The 25,084-nt window shown below is 41.8% G+C and overlaps 1 protein-coding gene across 1 annotated transcript in view; it reads right to left on the bottom strand.

The window, feature by feature from the left end:
* Nucleotides 1-25,084, bottom strand: part of itga5 (integrin, alpha 5 (fibronectin receptor, alpha polypeptide)) — a gene marked incomplete at its 5' end in the record, with an annotated part of 106,223 nt that overhangs the window by 63,773 nt on the left and 17,366 nt on the right. Inside the window, one exon of the mRNA XM_079558802.1 lies at nt 12,257-12,387. Within this exon, the coding sequence (XP_079414928.1) occupies nt 12,257-12,387 (131 nt within the window). The remainder of the gene's footprint in view (nt 1-12,256; nt 12,388-25,084) is intronic.

Genomic DNA, 25,084 nt, shown 5'->3' on the forward strand with positions numbered 1-25,084 from the left:
ATTGTCCGATGACTGATCCATTTAAAGGACTTTGAAACCATATTGAATGTCGTGGGTTTTTTGTGGAGGAGGAAACCGACACACACACATAGAAGAACAAGAACATGCAAGACTTACAAGCTAAAAGCGACCCACAAGAACATGCAAGACTCTAACAGGCTCAGGAATCACATCGCCACGTGCAGATGACATTTTAAAAGCAGCATTAGAGCAGATCTCGACCTCACATGCGGCTGTAAGGGAAGCCGTCTGTCTGAGAAGGCCTGTTTTATCCACACTTTCACCGTCTCGCTCAGTGTCGACTTTCCAACTATGCCGCCTCAAGTGCTCGGGACTTTGTGGAAACAGCGTAGGGGCCTCAGTCCAAAGAAAACACGCAGGAACTGGGCAGACTCCCTTGCAACAACTTCTCAGTCATCTCTATTTACTCCTTTGTCTGTTTACGTTTCAATAAAATCAGCGTTTGGCTTCTTGTAATTGGAAAATCTTCCCTTTGTCCTTTTGACTTCCGCGTCCAATGCCCCAAAATAGGTCCTACTTCTAAATAACCTGTGCGTACTGCTCGCTAAAGCTCCCCTCACCACGATTTTGGGCCAACATAATTTATCACGAGCCAACAGGAGTCAACGTGGGGCTCCTGGCGTATTAAGTGATCAAGCCTCCATGTGTGAAAATAAGTGCTTCAGCCATACAGGCCATAATACAGCCCCACACATCAGACGCCTCCTCACGGGCTTGTTGTGATAACTAATCTCCCCCAGTGGCACGGTGGCTTTTCCTAAACGTACACCCCTGCCTTGGTATTTTCATAACTTAGAGGACTGTGTTTGCACAGGGACCGGGGAAAGTGGGACAACGAGGAGGTTCTGGGTCATGTCGTTACCGCGGAAACCAGACATCCAGCGCCCCAAAAAGTCCTGTTAAAAAGCTGTGACGGGTCATCCTGGCGTGCAAAAAGAACTAGAAGAATCTAAGACACCCACTCTTAAGTTATTCTTGTTCTTGTTCTTGTTGCTCTTTCTTCTCATAAAGGTGGTATAAGTTCAACCTGGACGGGGCCTTCATGTGTGGAGTTTGCATGTTCTCCCAGTGTTTCAGCCGGGTACCGCTAAAAACATGGTCCCCGGGCGCCGGCCTACGTTGGCATTGAGGATGGGTCAACTGCAGAGACAGATTTCTCTACAGAGATTAAGTAAGCATTAAGCAACTCAGAGTCGTGCATTAGACGGTTCTAACGCCCGACACAGTGTTGTTCCTCCTGCATTATAACGTCTAACGCGGCTCCTCGTTGTTTAATCCGCTTATACCAGGGTCCCACAAACGCAACATTTATAATAAATGTTTTTTTCATTGACTAAACTCACTAAATCTGCCAGACTACGGGACTATTTTGTGTGGGTTATTAGCCGGTCACTGAAGGCTGGTCTCAGAGCGAGTCATTCTCCGCAGCTATTACGAGGATCTCAGTCAGGCTCAACGACACAACATCAGCACAGAATCACAACACAACAGGACTAACCCGGAAACACTTTTCCCTGGAAGTAAACACCGATATGCGGCACTCGTGGGCAGGAGTTATTTCACTTTTACGCTGTTTAACCTGAAGCTAGCTAGCTAGCTCAACCAGCTCAACTGTTTATGGAAACAGCTGCGGTGGAGTCGCTCACACCTGGGCCCCCCCAACTGAAACTTTTATGTTTGACTTTACTAATCCAGACAAATATGCTTCAATGCAGGATCATTTTATGTGCGCCTGAAAATGATGAATAGCCTTAACCGTTTTCAATAGAAATGTAAAGCTCATATGTTATTAACAGTAGCTAACCTAGCTGCTCACTCTCCTCTACAAACATTTAGCAAACGTTTGGTTTTGTCCAAAAACGTTGAAATTAACACAAAATCCATCTCATACGTTCCTGTCAGTCACTAATTACGCCTTTATCTGATTCAGCTGTGTCATGCGTTGCTATGGCGACGCCACAGCGGAGTGATATCCCAGTGATTTAACTACCGGACTACGTGTGCGGTTATACCAAAATAATGCACCAGCCAATCAGAATCCAGTATTCACCCAGACCATGGTATAATAAAGTATAACTTAACTTATAATTAAAAATGGAACGGCGAACGCAATAATATAAAACCATATACATCCCTTCTCCACACTTTATAACACGTCCTCATAACAAAAATGAGTTTGCAGCCTCATTGCCAGAAACCTACAGTGCCTTTGTAATGTTCAACATCTTTATGGCTTGGTATATAACCTTTGTTCTGTTCCTTAGAACCAGGGGAAACAGTATGTTCTTCAAGAGCAGTGAGAAAGATGCACTCACTCTGGATGTGTGCAGTCCAACAAGATGTTTGCCTTCCTAATGACTTTGTCCCTGAGGCTCTGCTCCAGGTTCTGCAGGCGGACGCCCAACAGCTTAATGATGTGGTCACAGATCAAATTTATTTGGAGCGTCAGTGGCATTACTGTATCAGCAAATGGGGCAAATGCTACATTGAAAAAAACGAAAGCTTTACTTCTTCATCTGCACATTGTACTGATGTAACCCTCACCATTATCTTGCCTCAGGGATCTCTAGACAGTCATTTCATTTCATTTCATTTATTTATTTAAAGGGGGGGTATTATGCAAAATTGACTTTTTTAAGCTTTCCATCATGTTATTACGTCACTCCCTCATTAAAAACATGCCTGAAGTGTTGCCTTGACACATTCACGTATTTCTGAGTAATCTGTAAAAACTCTGATGGCGGCCATTTTAGGGATAGGTTTGCCTGAGTCCTCCTAGGAACGCCCCCACCTCCTGGAGACGCCTCCGAGCTTTCGTCACCAGCCGAGTAACCAACCACTGCTCCTCAGCAGAACCCCCTCCCCACTGATGCCACAGACAGCGTGTGGAGGGGGCGTGTCGGAAAGGCTCAGAGGTTCTTAAAGAGACAGAGGCCTATTTCAAGACATTCACTACAGCCATTTTGAGAGAGACATTTTATACAAGGCAGTTATTCTAATTTACTGCATTTACAGACCAACAGAAGGTTTGTCATCATTGTAGTGTGATATAGACTGGTGCTATGGGATTAAAAAAAGCATAACACCCCCTCATGTTCGCCATGGCGACGTGAAAACAGGAAGTGACCTCCCTCTCTCCTGGTGCAGCTGAATTTTTTTCACTTTTTCAGTGAATTATTTGCCTTTTTCAGCGAACCACGTTGTTTTTCTGGATTCTTTTGTACGTCTTTACCGTGTTTTTGTGGAGGTTTGGTGGATTTGTTTACTTTGAGAGTCCAAAATGGTCCTGAAGAAAGCAGCTTTTTGAAGGTAAACAAACCTCTAGCTTATCAGCTAAACCCATTTGAGATCTACAAACATCTTCTGAGAAACTGAACAGTGAAGAGGCACCAAGAGCCCCCACACCTGCAGCACGGAGGAGGCGTCACAAGAGGAGCTACAGGAAACAACAAAAGGGACCAACGAGGAGATGGTGATAGACTGTGGAGGGAGCTGTGCAGGAGGAAGAGGAAGGACGAGGTGGAGCTGACCAGTGCAGGACACCACGCTCTGAGACGGGGACAAGCCCAGGAGGCGGGGCACCGTTTCAGATGATCAGAGGAGACAGAGGGCAGCTACAGTTTCTCCATCCTCCAAGGTCATGCGGGTGGAGTGGCTGAAGGACAACGAGATCATCGACCCGGCCGAGGACAGGAACTTCTACATCACCGTGGACCATCCTGATCATCAAGCAGGCGCGTCTGTCCCACACGGCCAACTACACCTGTGTGGCCAAGAACATCGTGGCCAAGCGCAAGAGCTCCACCGTCGTGGTCATCGTCTACAGATTTCCCATCAACCGGTGCTCCTCCTGTGACCAAAAGAGTGAAGATGGCGACCGCGACACAACGATCTTTCACCAAAGAAAAAAAAAAGAGTGGAAAAAGAGTGGAAAAAGAGTGGTGCGCACTGAATGGGTGCTGCTGCCGGATGCTCTCTCATCGAATGCAATTTCTCCATCTGTGAGATCAATAAAGTACCATCTTATCTCTTATCTTATCTTATCTTTAATATGGACATAGCAATTACATTGGACGAACCAGATGCATTGTTTAAAGTGTTATAATTTTCAACACCTGTCCATAGGGGGCTTTTAGGATTTAAAAATAAAACACATTATTAAACACGGTCACAATAAAACAGATTATTAAACTAGATAAGGCACATTTTACACATGTGAAAACCTTTGGGCCGATTTGAGCCACTGTTTAAGCCTCTGGTAAAGATGGTAACGTCCGTCTGCAGTTTCAGAGCCGTAGGGAGAGAGTTCCACAGTGTAGCCCCTCTGAAGGAGAAGGGGCTCGACAGCTGAAAGCAGCTCTCGAGCTATTTGTAAGAAGCTCCCCAAAGACATCTACATTTCAAAACAAAGTGCAAGGAGGAGAGTCAAATATTTTATTATTGTGTGTTTCCGTTGTGCAATATCATCTTGGCTTGATTTCAAGGGTGAAAGTTGCATAGTTTCATGAGTGCCTTCGACGCATAAGTCACTCTCTGCCCTTTCTGTTCTGTTGTTTCTCCTCATGGTTTAAAAAATGTTGGTTTCTAATTAAAACCGTTACATTATTTCTTATGTAATTCCTAATATCTGACGCTACGTTTGGCCACGGTCGAGCAAAGATGAACATTCCTGCTTTGTCGGCGATCCGTCGTCTGGGCATGAAAAGCAGAACTTAAAGAACATAAGAGGGTCCTCCTCACATGGCAGGATTAGTTCCACCTCTGTCACTGTAACCGCTGTGACTTCCAGACAGACGGAGTCACGTGGGCCGGGCCTTGATTTGAACTGTGAAGAGATTTCTAAAGCAGATAGAATCCTCGGAGACGGGCCCGGGGCGAAACGGCTCTGGTGGGAAAACTCCAAACCTCCACTTTGACAACACCATACGAGTTTGACATTGTTGCAGCCCAAGCACTTTACATGGGAGTCTCTGTTTGAAGAGCTATTAGCGCTGCGGTCGCGGGAGCACGTCACCGGGTAGAGGAAGACAAATGGCCGAATTCACTCATCGCCATCAGCTGGTCCTACGGGACAGCAGCGCGAGCAACCGGGGCTCATGTTACCACGACCCCCCTCTTCCTCCCGCAAACATCGCCTGTACGTGTCCCGCTACTCCAGACCCCCCACGGCACAAAAATGTCCACGCCCCGCCCTCCCACGGCCACGTCTTATCTCCTCGGAAGGGGAAGTTTGCTGAGTGGGAGCCGACTTGGGTCCACTTTGAGCGAATTAGTGAATTAGCTGATTAAGAGGATCCATGTCAGGGTTTAACTGTGGAGACTTAAGGGCGCTTTAAGCCGAGAAAAGCCAAGAAACAAAAGGTTAGGCAAGCGTTAACCTTTGGACAGAAGTTATTTCCCAGATTATGGGACGGACTCGGTGATTTAAGGGGCCTGACTGTGGTGTCTTTCACCCACTGAAGACTGTAAGCAGCTAAGCAGTACAGTCTTTGTAAAACTTTTATTTTGAATCGAAACTAGGGATGCACTGATACCACTTTATCTAAAACCGATACGAGTACGAGTACTTGGATTTAAGTACTCGCCGATACCGGATACCGAATACCGAATACTGATACGAGTACAAGGCATTTTCTTCAACATTCTTACTTTTTTCACAGCAGATTGGTTTGTAATTAGTAAATTTACTCATGTACATTTCCTTAAGTAAAGTTAAGAGCAGTTATATTAGAATTGTGCTGATGCCATTTATTTATTTATTTTATTTTCATTCATTCATTTTTAATTTTCATTGCTCTGTCCATCATAGACAGAAAAGCCCATGTCCTAAAGCTCCCAAAGCCTGTGCTTTATTCATATATGTGTTTTTATTTAACAATAGTATTGAGATGTTTCTTAAATGGTCTCTTTTCGTCTTTACTTCAGCTCCTGTAGATTTTCTCGTGTGTTTGTAGTAACTTAGCGAGAAGCTACAGCATTTTCATTGTTCTGCTGCAGCTCATTTTCCCTCAATATAAACATGCTGTATGTCTTTCATTTGGATTTTCTGAGGACTTTTTAGTCGCCGGGTTAGTTTTTCAGATGAATAAACCCCTGGGCATAAAACGGCGTCAGAATGGCCAAAACTGTTAGCCGCGAGTTAGCAACGTTAGCCTGTATGTTGTAAACACTGCAGACGCTGCAGCACGAACAACATTAAGCTCTGGTTAAATCCAGCTCAGACTCTGGTTTAGAGAGCGCAGTCTGTAATAAAGTCAGCTCTATGTGGATTATTGGATTTACACTAAACTATTCTCCAGTTTGTTGCTTCTTCTCTCCTGAGTACGAGTATGAGTACAAGCATGTGGTATCGGCCCCATCCCTAATCGAAACAAAATGCTTTACAATAGATGTCGTGTTAATTGCATCCTGTGTGGTATTTTAGGATATGATTATGCACTTTAAGAACAAAGGTTTACTGTTTGCTTTAGAGTTGAAAGTATCTGGTATTTTGAGAGTCAATAACACCGTTTATCGCAATATTTTTCCTGCTTCAATCGAACCTCAGAAGTCATGAGCAGTTATGAGGTAGCCTGTCAAAGCAAACCTCAGCTTAAGCAATAAATGAATGCTGTCCCTTCCAGCGCCATTCAACACAAAATAGTTTCCATTTTATTCCACATAAAGTCCAAACCCCACTGCAAAGAATGAGCCGCCGCTGCTGTGGACGGAGATTTGATGAAAAACTCTAATAATTGCACAGCCCTAACAACTGGTGAAGGGAACAACAAGGCTGTAATTTGAAATGTCGTCCTATGAGTTCACACCTGATGTGAACCAGGACTAAATTACAGTACTAAAGATCTGGAGAAAGGTCCTCGCCGGCTCCGCTGCCCCAACGGCATTGATAGATGGGTAGAAAGCAGAGACAGTCCATTAAAGGATAGCGAGGGTCCAAACTGCTCTGCTCAGAACAGCGAGACACCGCTGACATCACTTTCTGTGGAAATCTCAACACTTGCGAGCCATAAATCATGTCACTGCGTTGTTTTCATTGAGAGCGAACATCTTTAAGCCGCCAGTATCACCAGTGAATACATTTTATCGCGCTCACAGTCCAACTTGGCAAAGCAAACACAGTCACGGCTGCAGTGAATGAATCGCGTCTGTAAATGTCATCCGTGTAGCAGCTGTTTTGGCCCGGGCCTTTTTTTTTTCCTTTTCCTTTTTTTTTGACATGCCGCTGTCCGTGTATCAAATGCGTTCCCAGGTCTCCGTGATCCAGATGTCAAGAAGACTCTGGCACTCCCATCAGCTCCATCAAAGAGCCTTTTCAAAAAACGCAAGCATGAAGGACAAACACTGACAACCCGAGGGAGAGGCGAGGTTCATAGAGAGAGGAGAGAGGCCCCACATGACGTCAGCGACCGTGGACCATGCGAGGACGGGGAGACACGAGACAAACAGCGCTGAAGGAGGCAGAACAGGACACGACCCAACGGAGGCCAGTAAAAGACTGTTGTTAAAGGCAACGTTTGAAACAGCGGACGGTTTCCAGTGCGCAGGAGAGGTAAACGGAGCCGGAAAGTGCCTGTCTGGACATTAAAGGCGTTATTCCTTTGGAGGGATTTCTCATTTGGAGTTTCCAAACAGTAGCTTTTTTTCCTCCTTCCTTTATGGCTATAGCGAGCAATAAAAATGTGATGTTCTGTCTTTCATCTCCACCTGAACCGAGCATACTTTGTCCAGTTTGGCGTTACCCAAATCTAAAACAGCAACAATAGAGCGACAAAACAAATGAGGGAAACGTGATGGAAAAAGCCGGCTCTTCAGTGACAAAGTGACAAAAAACACAACAAAAAAGTGACAAAAGAGCAACAAAAAAGTGACGAGAACTAGGGCTGAAAGATATATCGTTATAGTATCGATATCGAGATATGAACATTCAAGATATTAATATTCATTGACATTTTATTGAAGAGGAATAATCATATCGAAAAAGCAACAATATAGATTTTCATCAATAAAACTGCACCCTTTTGTGGTTTTAACCCAATCAATAGTTATATCGTATCGTATCGATTAGGGCGGCATCTAACGATTATTTTGTAATCGATTAATCTATCGATTATTTTTTAGGATTAATCGAGTAATCGCTTGGCTGTGAATGGTGTAGGAAAATTGTATTTTTTCTATTTTTTATATATATCACATATAGCCTATAGCTGCTTGAAGATGTGTTGATGGAGTAAACTAAAGGGAAATTATATTCAGGAAATTTACAGTGAACAAAATGTACACAGACCCAAACTATATAAACAAAGTAGGATTTAATCAAAAATACTACATTTTTATGTCATTTTTGCTCCATTTTAGTCTGTGTGAACCAGAAAACGATTAATCAATTACTAAAATAGTTGTCGACTATTTCAATAATCGATTAGTCGTCGATTAATCGATTAGTCGTTTCAGGCCTAAATTGATATCGAGATATCTGACATGAATATCGAGATATGAAATTTTGTCCATATCGTTCAGCCCTGACGAGAACACCACTAAAACGCTTCAAAAAAGGTGACATAAACTTGTGTAAGGCTTAGCTTTTTACACTGGCCTATAGGCTGTGAACTCTCCAGGTGAGAAAATGCCCTCAGTTAAGGCGGGGGGTTAGAGGTTAATATTGCAAAAACAATATTCTTGCATTGAATTTAAACAGAAATCATTATCAATTAGTTGTTTGGGTTTTTTTTTCATTAAAGGAATAGGCCACCGTTTTTACATACTAAGATATGTTCTTACCTCACTTTAGACGTGTTAATATATCCCCGTCTGGTCTTTGTCCGTGCGCTCACACATACGCAGCCTCTCCCACATGTCATATAGCTCCGAAAAAGCTCACGATAGAAGCTACCAAGCTCTTCCACGTGTTCCCTATTTAAATAAAGTTACGTGAAGTGTTTTCATGCGAAGTATATTTACACAGAAATGTAACATGTCGATTTTATAAGCAAATAAAAAGGGGAACTATATTGTGAGGCGTAATGATACGAGGAGCAAAACGTCCGCGCAGTAACTCCTAAAGGTTATTGACGGAAGTGAGCGGGGGAAGTCTTTAGGAGTTACTGCGCGGACGCTGTGCTCCTCGTATCATTACGCCTCACAATATAGTCCCCCCTTTTATTTGCTTATAAAATCGACATGTTACATTTCTGTGTAAATATACTACTACTAGGGAACACGTGGAAGAGCTTGGTAGCTTCTATCGTGAGCTTTTTCGGAGCTATGTGACATGTGGGAGAGGCTGCGTATGTGCTCCGTTTGCCTGGCAGAGCGCACGGACAAAGACCAGACGGGGATATATTAACTCGACTAAAGTGAGGTAAGAACATATTTTGGTATGTAAAAACGGTGGCCTATTCCTTTAAATTAAATGGTGACTAAAGCACATTTTTAAGCACTGTTTTAGCCAAAAAATGTCCTTCTACCAGATGGAAGACCACAGGGATTCTACATAGAGCAGGGGTAGGCAACGTCAGGCCCGGGGGCCAAAACCGGCCCTCCATCATCAAACTCTGGCCCTCAAGATGATTTTGAGAAATATTATGACCCAAATCAGAGCTCGAATGCCTGTTAAAGTACTCTAGAAATGTTAAAAATACTCTCAATTCCTTAAAATGTCTTAGCAGAGCAGCCTTTTAGGCTATAATCCTAAAAGAATACTCTAAGAATACTAAGAAATTACTTAAATCTACTTGAATTAAGAGATTATATCAAAAGATTGAGTGGATTTGGTTTGGCCTTAAAGTGGATAAAACCTATTCTTGACAATGGAACAAGCACAAGTTTTTTTCTTAATTCAGATTATTTTGTATAATACAAGTGAAAAATAAATATTTTTTACAGTAAAAGTTAATTTGTTTGATTTCCAGTGGGATTTCTGTTTGTTCTATTGGCATTAGCGTTTTTATCGGATCTTAGATTAGTTCAAACCGACTCAAATTTAACATAAAAAAACCTTTATTCAAGCGATTTTAAGTAATTTATCTAATTTACGATACTACATTTTTCCAGTATATGATGTACAACACTGGCATATGCAGAAAGTGATGCTTTACTTCAATTGCTTCAATTGGAGGGTCCGGCCCTTGGTCTTTTGGCGACCCCTGACATAGAGTATGGCTTCTTACAGTAAAGCGTCACCTAATACTGCGCTAACTAAAATTTGGTGATATCGGCTTTTGTGCAAACTAACATGACATCACAAAGGCTCCACAGTAAAGCTGAGCAGCTGAAAGACCAAGACAGACATCGCTCTAACCTCTTGTCTGTTTTTTTTCTTGTGCTGCTCTAACTTTTCTGACACATGTTTCTACCATTAAATGAAAAACGTTCAGGACATTTACTATAACACTAAGAAAACAAAGCTCAGAAAGATCAGCATTTGAAGCAAGCGCGTTACAAAACCTGTGTCTGGAACGACTGCATGTTTTTTGTTGCCTTGTCCCATCTGCTTTGAGATAAGTTGCCTCGTTATATTTCTAATCCCGATTCTTTCCTTGTCAGTTTTTTTCTCCCCAGTCACATAAACACGGCACGTCTTTGTTGAAGCGAAGGGCAGATAAGCACCGAAAGAAACACAAAGCCGTGACCCGCAGATGGACAGGAAGAAGCCTCATGACCCGCCGTTCCCCCCCTCTTCATCCCAGTGACAGGCTGCAAACAGGAAAACTGATCAGGAAGCAGCAACAAGAGGTCGCTGGAGTGGAACCGTGACGCCCGACACACGGCCCGGGTCTGTGGGACGATGCTCAGCGGGTTTTGGAGTGGGGGGGGGGGCAGGTGTAACAAGAGGCAAGACTTAAGCTTTACTGAAGCTTAACGCAGAGTTCTGCGGAGAGGTGGGACAGGACGATATGGCCTTAAAATCACTGTTGGGATCGTCTTAACCTCTTACTCGGGTGTGTTCAGTTCGGCTCTACCCAAATCTAAAAGCTTCTTGACTGGAGAGCAACAGTGTAATGCCTCATTTGAAAGCAAGTCATTTTTGTCTCCTTATTGTCTCTTTTTCATTGCTTTTTTTGTTGCGTTTGTCATGTTTCTGTGTCTCATTTTTGTTGTGTTTTTGTTGCTTTTCCATCGTATTTTTGTCATGTTTTTGTCACTTTTTAGTTGCTTTTTTGTTGCGTATCGGGCACTTTTTTGTCACTCTCTTATGGGTTTTTTTTTTGCTGCATTTTCACCCTCGTTTTTGTCACTTTTTTTGTTGCCTTTTTGTTGCTTTTTCATTACTTTTTGTTGCTTTTTTTCTCATATTTTCGTCACGTTGTTGTCACTTTTTTGTTGCTTTTTCAGCGCTATTTACTTCTCTTTTTTGTTTGCGTTTTCGCCTCGTTTTCGTCACTTTTTTGTTGTGTTTTTCTTGCTTTTTCATTACTTTTAGTGACTTTTTCTGTCATGTTTTCGTCACGTTTTTGTGGCTTTTTTTGTTGCTTTTTCATCGCCTTTTTTCGTCGCATTTTTGTCGTGTTTTTGTAACTTTTTAGTTGCTTTTTTGTTGGGTATCTCACACTTTTTTGCCGCTGTTGTTGCTGCGTTTTCACCCTCGTTTTTGTCACTTTTTTGTTGCCTTTTTGTTGCTTTTTCATTACTTTTTGTTGCTTTTTTTTCTCATATTTTCATCACGTTGTTGTCACTTTTTTCTTGCTTTTTCATAGCTATTTTCATCTCTTTTTTGTTTGCGTTTTCGCCTCGTTTTTGTCACTTTTTTGTTGCTTTTTCATTACTTTTTGTGACTTTTTCTGTCATGTTTTCGTCACGTTTTTGTGGCTTTTTTTGTTGCCTTTTCATTCCTTTTTGTTGCTTTTTTTTCTCATATTTTCGTCACGTTGTCACTTTTTTCTTGCTTTGTCATCGCTATTTTCATCTCTTTTTTGTTGCGTTTTCACCTCGTTTTCATCTCTTTTTTGCCTTGTTTTCGTCACTTTTTTGTTGCATATCCGGCATGTTTTTGCTGCGTCTTTGTAACTTTTTTGCTGCGTTTCTGTCACTTATTCACTGCATTTTCATCCTCGATTTTGACGCTATCCAGATTATTTTTTTTAAAAACTTTTTTTGATGCCAAACTGGGCTGATTAAGGCGGAGCATAAGAGGTTAATTTGACGGTTCACTGTGTCAGTCCCCATGAGTAAAAGCATCAACCCTAAAAGAGAATGAAAAGTGTCCAGAAAACACTTGAATATTCTTGAATATCCTTACCTTCTGTATCAAACTCAATGGCCTGACAATCCGCCCGGCTGGTGCTCCACGGGCAGTAGTAGACCGCTCCTCCCTCGGTTACGTTCACCTGCCACGTGCTGGCTTTGGGCGCTCCTATCACCACACTGGCACTGTGGGGAAAAAAAACAAGCGAGTGAGATAAACGAGAAAGCATTTACAGATACAAGATACAGCCACCAGAACCACAAGCTGCTGACGAACCCGTAAACGCTCGAGCTTGCGTTTTCAGCCACTCAATCTGGCCTCGATTAGCCAACGTGCATGCCAGACCTCCCACGTGACATCCTCTTAATTGAAAACGCGGTATACGTGCACGTTTTAGCGTTTAGCCGGCTGGAATTCTCACCCAGAAGCGAAACGTCTTAACAGGTTGCAGCAGAAGTTTACATAACGCGACACGAGCATGGGAAACCGCCGTAGCGCTATGACAAATGTGCACATGTGACGCTCTTGTGCGCTTGTGCAGGCGCAGGATACGCCGGAGAGGCACTTCCATGATCGCACATGTGCTTCTGGGATACACACGGCTAATAGGAAAAACAAGAAAGCAGTCGGGATAAGTGGAGGCACGCTCGGAGTTGTTTCTACAGCTGCGAGAGCAAATTTGTGTCCTTGGAGCTACTCGATACAAGTACCTGATGGTTGGGCGACCACTTATGCAGCGGTGGAGGATATCAGATGGACGGAAGGACTGAATAACAATCATAGAGGGTGCTTGCATGCCGTACCTTTTCTGCATTTGTAGCTTAAAGGGACTGTACGTAGTTTGAAAATGTTAAAATTAAGTATTTTCATCCCCCAAATGTTGTGTGTCCTAATGTGTGGACTGGGCTCAAACCTGTTCGCCACAACTGCCTCTAAAATCCTGCACTGTCCGAAGTGCCGTCATGCACAAGCTCAATATAAAGACTGCAGTTACGCATAAGACCTGAGGTGGCAGTAGTGAGCATAAAATGGCCAACTTACGTCTAGTCCTATAATGTGGACATGTCATGCGTATGGAGCTTAAAATTAGACTTAAAAAAATAATCTAGGGTGACTCAGCTTCAGTCTTAATTTTAGTCAAAGTGATATTTTTTTCGACTAAAATTGGACTAAAACTAAATTAAAAGTTTTTCATGAGACTAATACTGTGACTAAAATGTCCAGATATTTTAGTCGACTAAAATAAGACTAAATAAAAATGAAAAGGAGAGACTAAAATCATCCAAACTTCTATTGAGCGTCTGAAAGAGCCTCAGATCATGTAAATTCTCTGCTAAAGGATCAGCTCTGAGCTTTGTTCATGTGGAGCAGCTCCATGAAGCAGAGGAACCAGATTAAACATGATTATAATGAATATTATCAATGCAAAGTCCAAAATTCGTCTTAAATTTAGTCGACTAAATTGACATGCAATTTTAGTCGACTAAAACTAGACTTAAATGAAATTACATTTTAGTCAAAAGACTAAAACTAAAATAAAATATGTTGTCAAAATTAACACTGCTCAGCTTTGATGTTTTGCATTTTATATTGTGAAAATATGTCTGTGTAAGAATTAAATAGCAATAATGACATATAGGCTTCCATGTTGGATATAATGTCTGGTTAACAACTCCAGCAGTGCGTGAAAAACACACTTCGAGCTCAGAACGGCTCAGAATTGATAATGTTGGATTATGAGCTTTGAAAATGTGGACAGTTTTGAACACACTGCAAAAAGTATTTAACTAGATCAGTATAAACATCTCAATTTGAGCATAATAATCCAAATTTTACTTGTTTTGACTTGTTAAGAAGTTCTTGGGCATTTGTCCTAGATTATTTCACTTGTTCTGAGATGTTTCTGACTCGTTTCGATACATTTCCTCCTTATTTCAGGTCATTTTCTTTGCCAATGGGGTAAGAAAATTGGTCTTATCTCATTGGCAATTTTACTTTCTTATTTCAAGCGAGATTTACCCTAGAACTGGTCTGAAATGTCCTCAAACAAGCAAAGTAAACTTGGTCCGATCAGGAAAAGGGTCTAAATGAGTGAAAACCGCTCAAAACAAGAAACATTTCCTCAATTCAAGTCATTTAGGCCAATGCTTGGTATTTACTTTTTGTAGTGTAATGACGTAATTGTAATCAGGAAGTACAGAACGAGGCGCTGACACCGTAGAAGAAGAAACAGCTAAATTTAACAGCTTTGTTCGAGGATTATTAGGTTGCAACATGCTACTCCTGGTCCGTCTTTGACAAAGGAACGACGTTAAAACATGGTTTGAACCTCGAGAAACCCCATTTTGCAGGACACGTCCACTTTAAAGTCCTATCTGCCTTATTAGGTTGAGGCGTCGAGTTTACAAAGAGTCTGCCCTAATGCCTAAACCTCATAATTCCCGCCTGAACCGAGAGCATTTTCTCCAGTTCAGCTCTACCCAAATCCTGTAGGCCAGTGTAACACCTCATTTGAAAGCTAAGACCTACAAAACTAGATTGATCTTTTTCCTCACGTCAGATTTTTTTCATAATTTTTTTTGCTGGGCAGTCATCTCATTTTTGTCAAATTTTCGTGACTTTTCGATTTTTTTCTGTCCAATTCTTATCACTTTTTTGTCCATTTTTTGTCACTTTTTCGTCAATTTTTTCTCATTTTTTCGTCAATTTTTTCTCACTTTTTTGTCAAATTTTTCTCACTTTTTTGTCGTTTTTTAATATTTTTTTTTTATTTTTTGGGCACTTTTTCGTCCATTTTTTCTCAATTTTTCGTCAAATTTTTCTCACTTTTTCGTCAAATTTTTCTCACCTTTTTGTCAAATTTTTCTCACTTTTTTGTCAAATTTTTCTCATTTTTTTCGTCAAATTTTTCTCACTTTTTTGTCAAATTTATCTCACTTTTTTGTCAAATTTTTCGCACTTTTTTGTCGTTTTTTAATATTTTTTTGGTAATTTTTTGGGCACTTTTTCGTCCATTTTTCTCAATTTTTTGTAAAATTTTTCTCACTTTTTCGTCCATTTTTTCTCACTTTTTTCACATTTTCGTCCTTGTTTTCGTCTCAGTTTTGATGCTATTTTCACACCTTTTTTCCAGAAGCTTTTGGATTGGGGTAAAGCTGGAGAAAAAGTGCTCGGTTCAGGTGGGAGTTAAGGGGTTAAGATTTCAGTAAACTGGATTGAAATAAAGTGTGTGTAAACCTATACGTTCCCATCATTTCAACAGTAATATTATTTCACAGAGTACTTTCCATTGTAATTACAGGGTTTTAGTAACATTCTAAGTACATCTTTCATTACAAAGGGATAATAGGAAAATTAGAGTAAGCTCGCATTTTGGCCTGGACGAGATAATTAATTCCCAGAGTGGACAGTGTATCTTGTGTGAATCAGCCATTACCTCACCGGAGAGGAATACTTGACCCCAGACGTGGTTCAGACAGACTCTGATGTAGGTAGAAGGCAGAGGGACCGCTCAGAGCAGACATGTCTGGGGGGGGGGCTCCAAACAGGAAGTCAACTCCCTTTTCCTGGACCAGATATTCCAATAGAGCGTGAAGGCTAACCGTTCGCCAAAATGTGCCTCCAGCAATTAGCACTTAAAGGGTAAGAGCCTGATAGACACAACGGAATTATCAGATGACGGGTTTAGGCGGCGATACCAAATTTGGATTGATGTAAATTAGCAGAGCCGTGGGAGGATATTTTAGTTAGGGGGCGCTGAGGGACAAAATGTACCCCCAAAATACTTTTTCTGTGCATAAATCCTATTTGTTAACCTCTTAACTCCCGCCTGAACCGAGAGCATTTTCTCCAGTTCAGCTTTACCCAAATCCTGTAGGCCAGTGTAACGCCTCATTTGAAAGACCTACAAAACTAAATGGATCTTTTTCCTCACGTCAGATTTTTTTTTCATCACTTTTTTTGGTGTGCAGTCGTCTCATTTTTGTCAAATTTTCGTGACTTTTTTGTCACTTTTTCGACAAATTATTTGCATTTTTTTGTCAAATTCTTATCACTTTTTCGTCCATTTTTTCCTCAATTTTTAGTCAATTTTTTCTCATTTTTTTGTCAATTTTTTGTCAATTTTTTGTCACTTTTTCGTCAAATTATTCTAATTTTTTTGTCAAATTTTTCTCACTTTTTTGTAATTTTTTTGTCACTTTTTCGTCAATGTTTTCTCACTTTTTTCACATTTTCATCATTGTTTTCGTCTCAGTCATACAGCTTTTTTCCAGAAGTTTTTGGACTGGGGGTAAAGCTGGAGAAAATGTGCTCGGTTCAGGTGGGAGTTAAGGGGTTGATATTGCCTGCAGTTCACAAACTATCCACCACGGGGTGCTGCAGTGCCCTCAGCACCCTGGGTTCCCACGGCCTTGTAAATTAGTAAGTAAGAGCTAAGATTTGGCTCCATTGGCACCCGAGAGGAGCGTATAAAGCCACAAAATGTGCTTGAAATGTTAAATGATGATGAGTAGACAAAATAGAGCATGAAAGCTACCACACTGAGCAGAAATAACATTAAGCATTGAGGGGATATGAGCGCATTCAACTGAATTTAGCGATTACAGTAATATTAAAGCTACTACATCAATACATCCACTGCACTAAAAGAATCTATGAGAAATGTCAAGGCAAAAAAGGCAATCTGACATGACAGAATATTATCTAAGCATCTAAATCTGTTCCAAATCGGGACCAGAAAACCCAGGTTTTTGTTGGATGGAAGTTTCCTCACAGAAACAAACCAGTCCTGCCTCTTGGAAATGAGTTCCAACAATTCTCTGACCACATGTGAAGATAGGGCTACCCCAGCGCTGCCGTAGCTCCGCCTGCAAAACGTCTACAGAAGTGAAATGACAGAAATACTTCCTGGACACTGATTCCCTCAACAGCTGAGAGACGACCAGTGCCGTCGCCAAAACCAGGACATATATTTCACACTGCATGTCATAGCTTAAAAGTGGACACTATTGATTGCAAACTGGTGCATAGTTTTGCTTTTACGTGGCCTGTCGGAGTCGTGGGGAAACTTTTGGAAGAGCCAAATGTTCCCCCAAAATATTACATTCCGACCCGCAAAGTGTTTACCTTGCCTGCGAGAAAGAATCCATCTTGAGCCGCTACGGCCTTCCCGTCAATCGGGACCAAAACAAAGATGGTTTGGGCCAAATAGATGCTAATTAGCAACGCAACGGCAACTGCTATAACACAAACAAACACATTTTTCAAAACTAAATATTCAAAGTCTGTAAGTTTGAATGTTTTGCAAATGTAGCAGAGTGTGAATAATCGACTGCCTGGGCTTGAAATTTGACATAAGTAATATTAAATAATATCTTTTCTATAGACCCTCCCTTTGCTGATTTCTTCAGCTAATCAGAATCCCCGGGATACAACTTTGACCAATGAGAAGCGCTTTCCTGTGAACTGGCCTGTCAGGTCCAATCAGGAGGGAGGAGGAGGAGCTTAACCATTCCTGTTCTCCTCGTTTTGCAAACTAGGACAGGCTTTCCGGTTAAAGGGGAGGACAAATTTGATTGTTTTACTTTCAAATTTCACTCTTATCTCTCCTCACTTTGCAAACTTACAGACTATCAAGTCCAAAGTAAGTCCAAGTCAATCGTTCATGGGCTCAAGTCAAGTCATAGCTTTTGTCAAGTCAAGTCAAGTCAAGTCACAAATGCCAGCGTGTCTACTTTTCAAAATGTGTTTAATCTTGAAAATAACAAGTGCTTTCTCAAGATATAGCGATTTAAAAAAAAATTAGACTCAAATTTATTTACTAAGATGTAAAGTCTAATTAATATTTAATTGCCAAAAAATTCAAACTATATATATTTTAAATGCTCCAGTCTATGTACAAAATTGCTGGGACAGCATTTTAAGGAAGGGGGCCCGGAGGGTGACTTAAAAAAAAAATGAAACAGAGTCTTTTAAACATGAGCTGCTTTTCCCTGCAGTCTGAAAGATAAATATAAAATAATATTTTATTTTTGTTAGTTTCTGGCAGTTTTTCTGTCAGTGGTTCCCCTGTACTGCCCCAGCCCCTGTATATTCGGATTCGCCCCTGCTCAAAGTAGATTCCGCGCAGCCTTCAGTCCCGCTGTCACTGGGCTGTGTGCGGATGCGTAAAATAACCTCTAAATGCTGTAAACTTTGTGTGAACGAATTAAAACATCGAAAAGCCCCGAGTTTCCTGTTGATTAATCAGCTCTTACATGGTGGTTCTGGAGGCTCCGTCTGCGCTGTAGGTCCAGCCCATCGTTTCAAACGTTTTCCTGTCCGTAAATCTCCTCCTCTTCACTGTCTTTAGAAAACTTTTAATGCATCCAAAGAAACACGTGGTATTTCCTCCTGTCTTTTCGTTCTGTATTGATCAGACGCTCCGTGGGGAAACCGAACACGCATGTGGATAATCACCATAATGTAAACATAGATGCGCCGCTTTTACGAAATGAATCCTGATCTTTCGACAGTTTCACTCAAATAAATAATAACTATAAAGTCACAACAAGTCATTGAGAGTCATTGGCCTCAAGTCCAAGTTAAGTCAAGTCTCATTTCATTTGTATTTTTCACTGTGAATGTCATGACTGAACCAGGACGACGCTGCTAAACCAGATATTTCCCAGACTACCCTTCACTCAGACCAGAAACCACATGTAGATGCTTGAGCGGACAATGTGGGTAAAGCATCCCTGGACAAGAACATGTGTTGAGCAGGAAAAGTACTATTAAACTGGCATTGTCCATTGATTACCTGGAGCCGGTCCCACAGATGGGCACTGTGAGTGATTCTACAGTGAATACTTTGCGGGAGATTAAAAACACAAGCACATGTAGGTAATAAACAACACAAGTGGAAGGATTGTGAGCAGCATCAGAGCTGAACGTGGTCCAGCTCTAGTTGGAAGTGGCAGCTTTTCAAAGGAGAAAAGTGCAGGAAACAACAAAACGAGCAGATCGGGCTTTAATCAGCGGCGTTTGGCAACCGGGAGAGCTCGCCATTTCGCCCTGGCGTTCGCAGATGTGGGAACACACAAGCACACACGCTCACACAGACTGATAAGGCATCTCCCGGCGCAGCAAACGAGCAGGAATTAGCATTAATAGCCCTTTATCTGGCCAGCATCGGGCTAGTCGTAACTGACACATTCCCCACCCACAATTATCTTATCTACAGTGAAGGTAAAAATCCCCCGAATCATTAGCATCTAATGAGGCTCAGTCAGCACTCAGTCGAGATCTGCATTTTAAATTTAGATGTTGGGGGCAGAGTTCAACCACTCCCAATGCAAAGGTCCTCACTCACAATGCTAAAAATACAGTAGGCTGAAGAAAAGAAGATGTACTGACCAGTGTTTCGTCGACTAAAATATTTTGTCTTATTTTCAGTCAAAGTGATATTTTTGACGACTAAAATTGGACTAAAACTAAATCAAAAGTTTCTCATGAGACTAAACTATGACTAAAATGTCCAGATATTTTAGTCGACTAAAATAAGACTAAATAAAAATGAAAAGGAGAGACTAAAATCATCCACACTTCTTTTCATAGTCTGAAAGAGCCTCCAAATCTAAATGTCACCGCGTTTTTGTGGCTTTTTTCATTGCTTTGTCGTCGTGTTTTAGTCTCTTTTTTGACCATTTTTTGCCAGGGTTTTTTGTCATGTTTTTGTTGGTTTTTCATTTACTTTTTTCGTCGCTTTGTTGTACTGTTTTCGTCACGTTTTTGTTGCTTTTCCGGCACATTTTTGTTCTGTTTTCATCCACGTTTTTGTCGCTATTTTGATGCTTTTCTTTTAAGCTTTTAGATTTGAGTAAAGCTTGGTTAAAGCGAGGGGTAAGAGGTTTAACCCCTTAACTCCCACCTGAACCGAGCCCATTTTCTGCAGTTTGGCTTTACCCCAGTCCAAAAGCTGCTGGGAAAAAAGGTGTGAAAATAGCGACAGAACTGAGACGAAAACAATGATGGAAATGTGACAAAAAAGCGAGAAAACATTGACAAAAATGTGACAAAAAATGACAAAAAATTGATGAAAAAGTGGCAAAAATGTCACAAGAAAATGACAAAAAAGGACAAAAATGTCTTAAAAATTTGACAAAAAAATTGAAAAATGTGACAAAAAAACTACAAAAATGTGACAAAATGTGACAAAAAATGACCAAAAACATGATACAAATTAGACAAAAAAATTGCAAAAATGTGACAAAAATGACAAACATTTGATAAAAAATTGCCGAAAAAATGACAAAAAATGACAAAAAAATGAAAAAAATGACAAAAATTTGATAAAAAAACGGACAAAAAAATGACAAAAAAATGACAAAAAAATGACTAAAAATTGACAAAAAATCACTAAAAAAAGACAAAAAAGTTACAAAAATGAGTTGAATACCCAACAAAAAAATGATAGAAAAAAAATCTGATGACGTGAGGAAAAAGATCCTCTCGGTTCAGGCGGGTGTTAAGAGGTTAAGGAGACAAGTCCGAGGCCAAACCGGTGGCCCGAGAGCCAGTGGCCCTTCTGTGCTCTTCCAGAATGGCCAGTCCGCCCCTGATAATGCACCTCTAATCTTCCTCCCACTCAAACATAAAGCACATTCCTCTCATCTCACTAAAACCTCATACATTTTTCATTCATCATGTTTCATACTGAAGCTATCACAATGTCTAGCACAACCACAGCAGCTGCAACACCCCGACCCCACGTAAACCCCCACCGCCGCCAGACACATCTGCATTAATTAAAAGACTGTAAGTGACTTGGTTTGCAAATGTGGAATGCTAACAGCCTGCCTGCGAAAGGGCAATGGTTACCGTTACCATTAGCTGGTTAAAACACCCAACACTGAAGCAATCTGGGGTGACGTGACAAAAAAAAATGTCTCACCGCACCATCATTACCAGACCGTGACCGCTATTTTATGTGGTGCTACGGGATGAGGGTTTGATGCTCTGGAACTTGCTGATATGACGCCATCGGGCAGAGCTCAGAATGTTTATGAGGGTTCAGAAGAACAGTGACAAACAATATTCTAAAGGTCTGACATTCCTAACCTTTTATGATCATTTGAACAGATCGTGCTGAAGGTTGTCACGGCCGTCAGCAGGACCGTGGTTGTTGAGAGATTGTTTTACTTCACTTCTCAGACGCCTCTTCTCGCTCATCTGATTAGGCCAGTAAAGTGAAGATTACAGCGCGGATTTCAAACTACTCCTGGTATTATTACGCCTTGCAATATAGTCCACCCTTTTACCCGCTTAGAAAATCCACATTGTTCAATTTTGTGTAATTATACTTTGTAGTGGAACACTTCACGTAACCATATTTAAATAGGGAAAACGTGGAAGAGCTTGGTAGCTTCTATCTTGACCTGTTTTGGAGCTATAGAGGAGAGAGGGAGAGGCTAAATGCTAACGCCGTCTGCGCTAACGTGACTGAAGGCACGGGGGAAGATCAGACAGGTCCTAAAGAACTCGTCACAGCTAAGGTAAGAACATATCTCAGTATGTAAAAACGGTGGCCTGTTCCTTTAATATAGAAACTGCAGTTACGCGTAAGACCTGAGGTGGCAGTAGTGAGCATAAAAATGACCAGCTTGCATCTTAGTCCCTTTAAAGCAGAACCAAGTAACTCATGCCCCTCGAGGTTATAAGCGCCACTTGCGGTTTTTAACTCATTAATTATCTGTGAGAGTAAATACTACACTGACTACATCCAATTACACAATGGAGAACATTTTTTTCACTCAAACTTGGCTGTAAATACTGATTAAGTGGCATTAGCCCGCAGCTTTTTCTTTGTGATTCCATTAGTGTGTATTGGGGCCTCCGACCCGTAGGCTGTGAAGTTGCTATTGTGGTTTTCTGGCCACCAGGGGGAGATGAAAGACCCCCCAATCATCCCATGAACACTTGTATCACCCCCAGAGGGATTACGGAAAGGATTTATTCAGGTTTAACAAGTTACGTAGTTCTGCTTTAAGATGCAACAAAGTAAGAAACGACATGACAGCAGAGCAGGCGACACGGGTGGAAGGTTTTTGCACAAAAATCGCTTTGATTTGGCAGAGCTGTTTGGGCCTTTCTGTATTTCAAATGGCACAGAACCATTGACCAAAGACCCTATATCTAACTGTTTTTTGGGGGGGTTACAAACAATGAAAGATCAAGCCTCTAAATCGAAATGTTAGTTGTGAGTTTATCGGCACATTTCTCACTTTTACCCCCGGCTCACATTAAATCCGGTTAAGGTCCGGTACGGCATCCGCGAACTTAGAAAGTCATTAAAACCAATGTTGCAGACTCAGACTCACACTGCTCCGCGAAGTCCCCAGCAGATCAAGCTGACAGAAAAACACGAGCCAAGCAGGAAGTCAGGTCTCGTGAGGAAAGAAGATCCGGTGTATTTCAAAATAAAATCGGTCTGCTCATATTTGGTCTTGTTTACCACCTGTACACGAGCGTAACGTCATAAATGTAAACATTTCTCCGTTACCAGTGACACGGGGGCAGTAGTGTGTTAAAGCCTCCACTTCACTGGGGAGAGTCGTTGTTCTGGCAAATGTGGCTTTTGTTTACAAAAACTACGTGTATACGGGGCTGATCATCACGTAAACTCGCTCCAAGCGGAAAACCCGCGCGCTTTTGTTCTCACGAGTGCCGGCGGAGCCACAGTGTCAGCCGGACTCACTGTGAGTGGTAGTTTGGGGCAAACCCGGACTGGATCAGGACCGAACCCGGACCGTAGTTAATGTGGGCCGGGGGTTAGGGATACTGTCAAGGAAATGCTACAAAACTCGCCTGAAGCTTCATGAAATTGATACAAATGATGCACACATGTGTTTTTACCCCAAATGTCCGTTTACGATATACTAAAGGAGGACAAAACTAATTCCGTTACTAGTAAAGACATGAGGTCCCGTGCCTGTGAGTTTGGATGATTTTGGTGCCTCTCTACAGGGCAAGTTTTCAGATAACATGATTTATCGGACCCTCTTCCCTTGAACCGCTCTTTGAAATGCCCTGATCTCAGAGATTCGGCTCCCATTAAGGAACCATAAATCCCATCACTCGGCTGAATTCCAACGTTATGCCCCTCCCCCCCCCCCCGTCTCCCGAGCCCCGAACGCATTTTTCGCCCCATTCCACATTTAATTGTCTTCCACCCAGCTGCGAGGCAAAGCTGATGTCACTTAAACTCCATTATGAGCGCGTTATGCTAAAGGCAGGAGTGGGGAAAATCGCAAACACATTTGTGGAAAATGCCAAGGCCGGCCGCTGTCACCCTCCGAGCTCGTAAACACGGCAGAGCGGATCCTGGAGAGCGGAGGGGAAAGACAAGCACAACACTGAGGGTGCACGAGTCTGGCCCAAGTATGCTCCTAATAATTATGTGAAAACTGCACACGAAACAGGACTAAACCAAGGCGTGAATCAGAGATGAATAACTGCTTAACTTGGGCTAAACCAGGTCAAAACAAAACCCAGGCTAGAACCAGGAAATCATGTCGAAATCAGCACAAAGTAAGGATTAAACCAGGGCCAAAATGAGTGCAGATTGTAGATTTAAAGGGGGGGTATTATGCAAAATCGACTTTTTCAAGATTTACTTCATGTTATGTCACTCCGTCATTAAAAACATGCCTGAAGTGTTGCCTTGGCACATTCACGTATTTTTGAGTAATCTGTAAGAACTCTGATGGCGGCCATTTTAGGGATAGGTTTGCCTGAGTCCTCCTAGGAACGCCCCCACCTCCTGGAGACGCCTCCGAGCTTTCGTCACCAGCCGAGTAACCAACCACTGCTCCTCAGCAGAACCCCCTCCCCACTGATGCCACAGACAGCGTGTGGAGGGGGCGTGTCGGAAAGGCTCAGAGGTTCTTAACCTCTTAACTCCCGCCTGAACCGAGAGGATCTTTTTCCTCACGTCATCAGATTTATTTCCGTCATTTTTTTGTTGGGTATTCAACTCATTTTTGTAAATTTTTATGTCATTTTTTGTCACATTTTTGTCATTTGTTTGTCATTTTTTCGTCAGTTTTTTATCAATTTTTTGTCAAATTTTTGTCACATTTTAGTCATTTTTTCGACCATTTTTTCGTCAATTTCTCGTGACATTTTTGTCACATTTCCATCATTGTTTTCGTCTCAGTTTTGTTGCTATTTTGTCACCTTTTTTCCAGAAGCTTTTGGACGGGGGTAAAGCCAAACTGGAGAAAATGAGTTCAGTTCAGGTGGGAATTAAGGGGTTAAAGACAGGCCTATTTCAAGACATTCGCTACAGCCATTTTGAGAGAGACATTTTATACAAGGCAGTTATTCTAATTCACTGCATTTACAGACCAACAGAAGGTTTGCTCATCATTGTAGTGTGATATAGACTGGTGCTATGGGACTGAAAAAGCATAATACCCCCTCTTTAACCAACAGCAGTGAAGTCTTAACCTCCCTTTATATTAATTCACTTTTAACCAGTGCATGGCCCTGATGTGGGACGGCAGCAACACCTCGCTGAAGCGCGTACAGTGACCTAAATAAAGTTTACACCCGGATGTCAGCGCACACTTCAGCACTGGAGAGGCTCAAGAACCCGGTCACCGCCACATCTGAGCCGCCGTTGACCTGCACCACTTAACGTGCTCCAGTGCAACGGGCCGTGTCAAAGCACAGCCGCAGACCACCACAAAATCAGGTGGGACACTGCATGGCGTTCCAGGCGACTTGGTCAGATAAATATAGTTGGAAATGTCAAACTCTAAACTCCAGCATAAATGCACTTTACAAGCTGAAGATGAAGATGAAGTGTCTTTCCTAAGGACACTGCGTCAAGCCCCAGTC

Source organism: Gobius niger (genome assembly GCF_951799975.1).
Source record: "Gobius niger genome assembly, chromosome: 6".
NCBI lineage: Eukaryota > Metazoa > Chordata > Actinopteri > Gobiiformes > Gobiidae > Gobius > Gobius niger.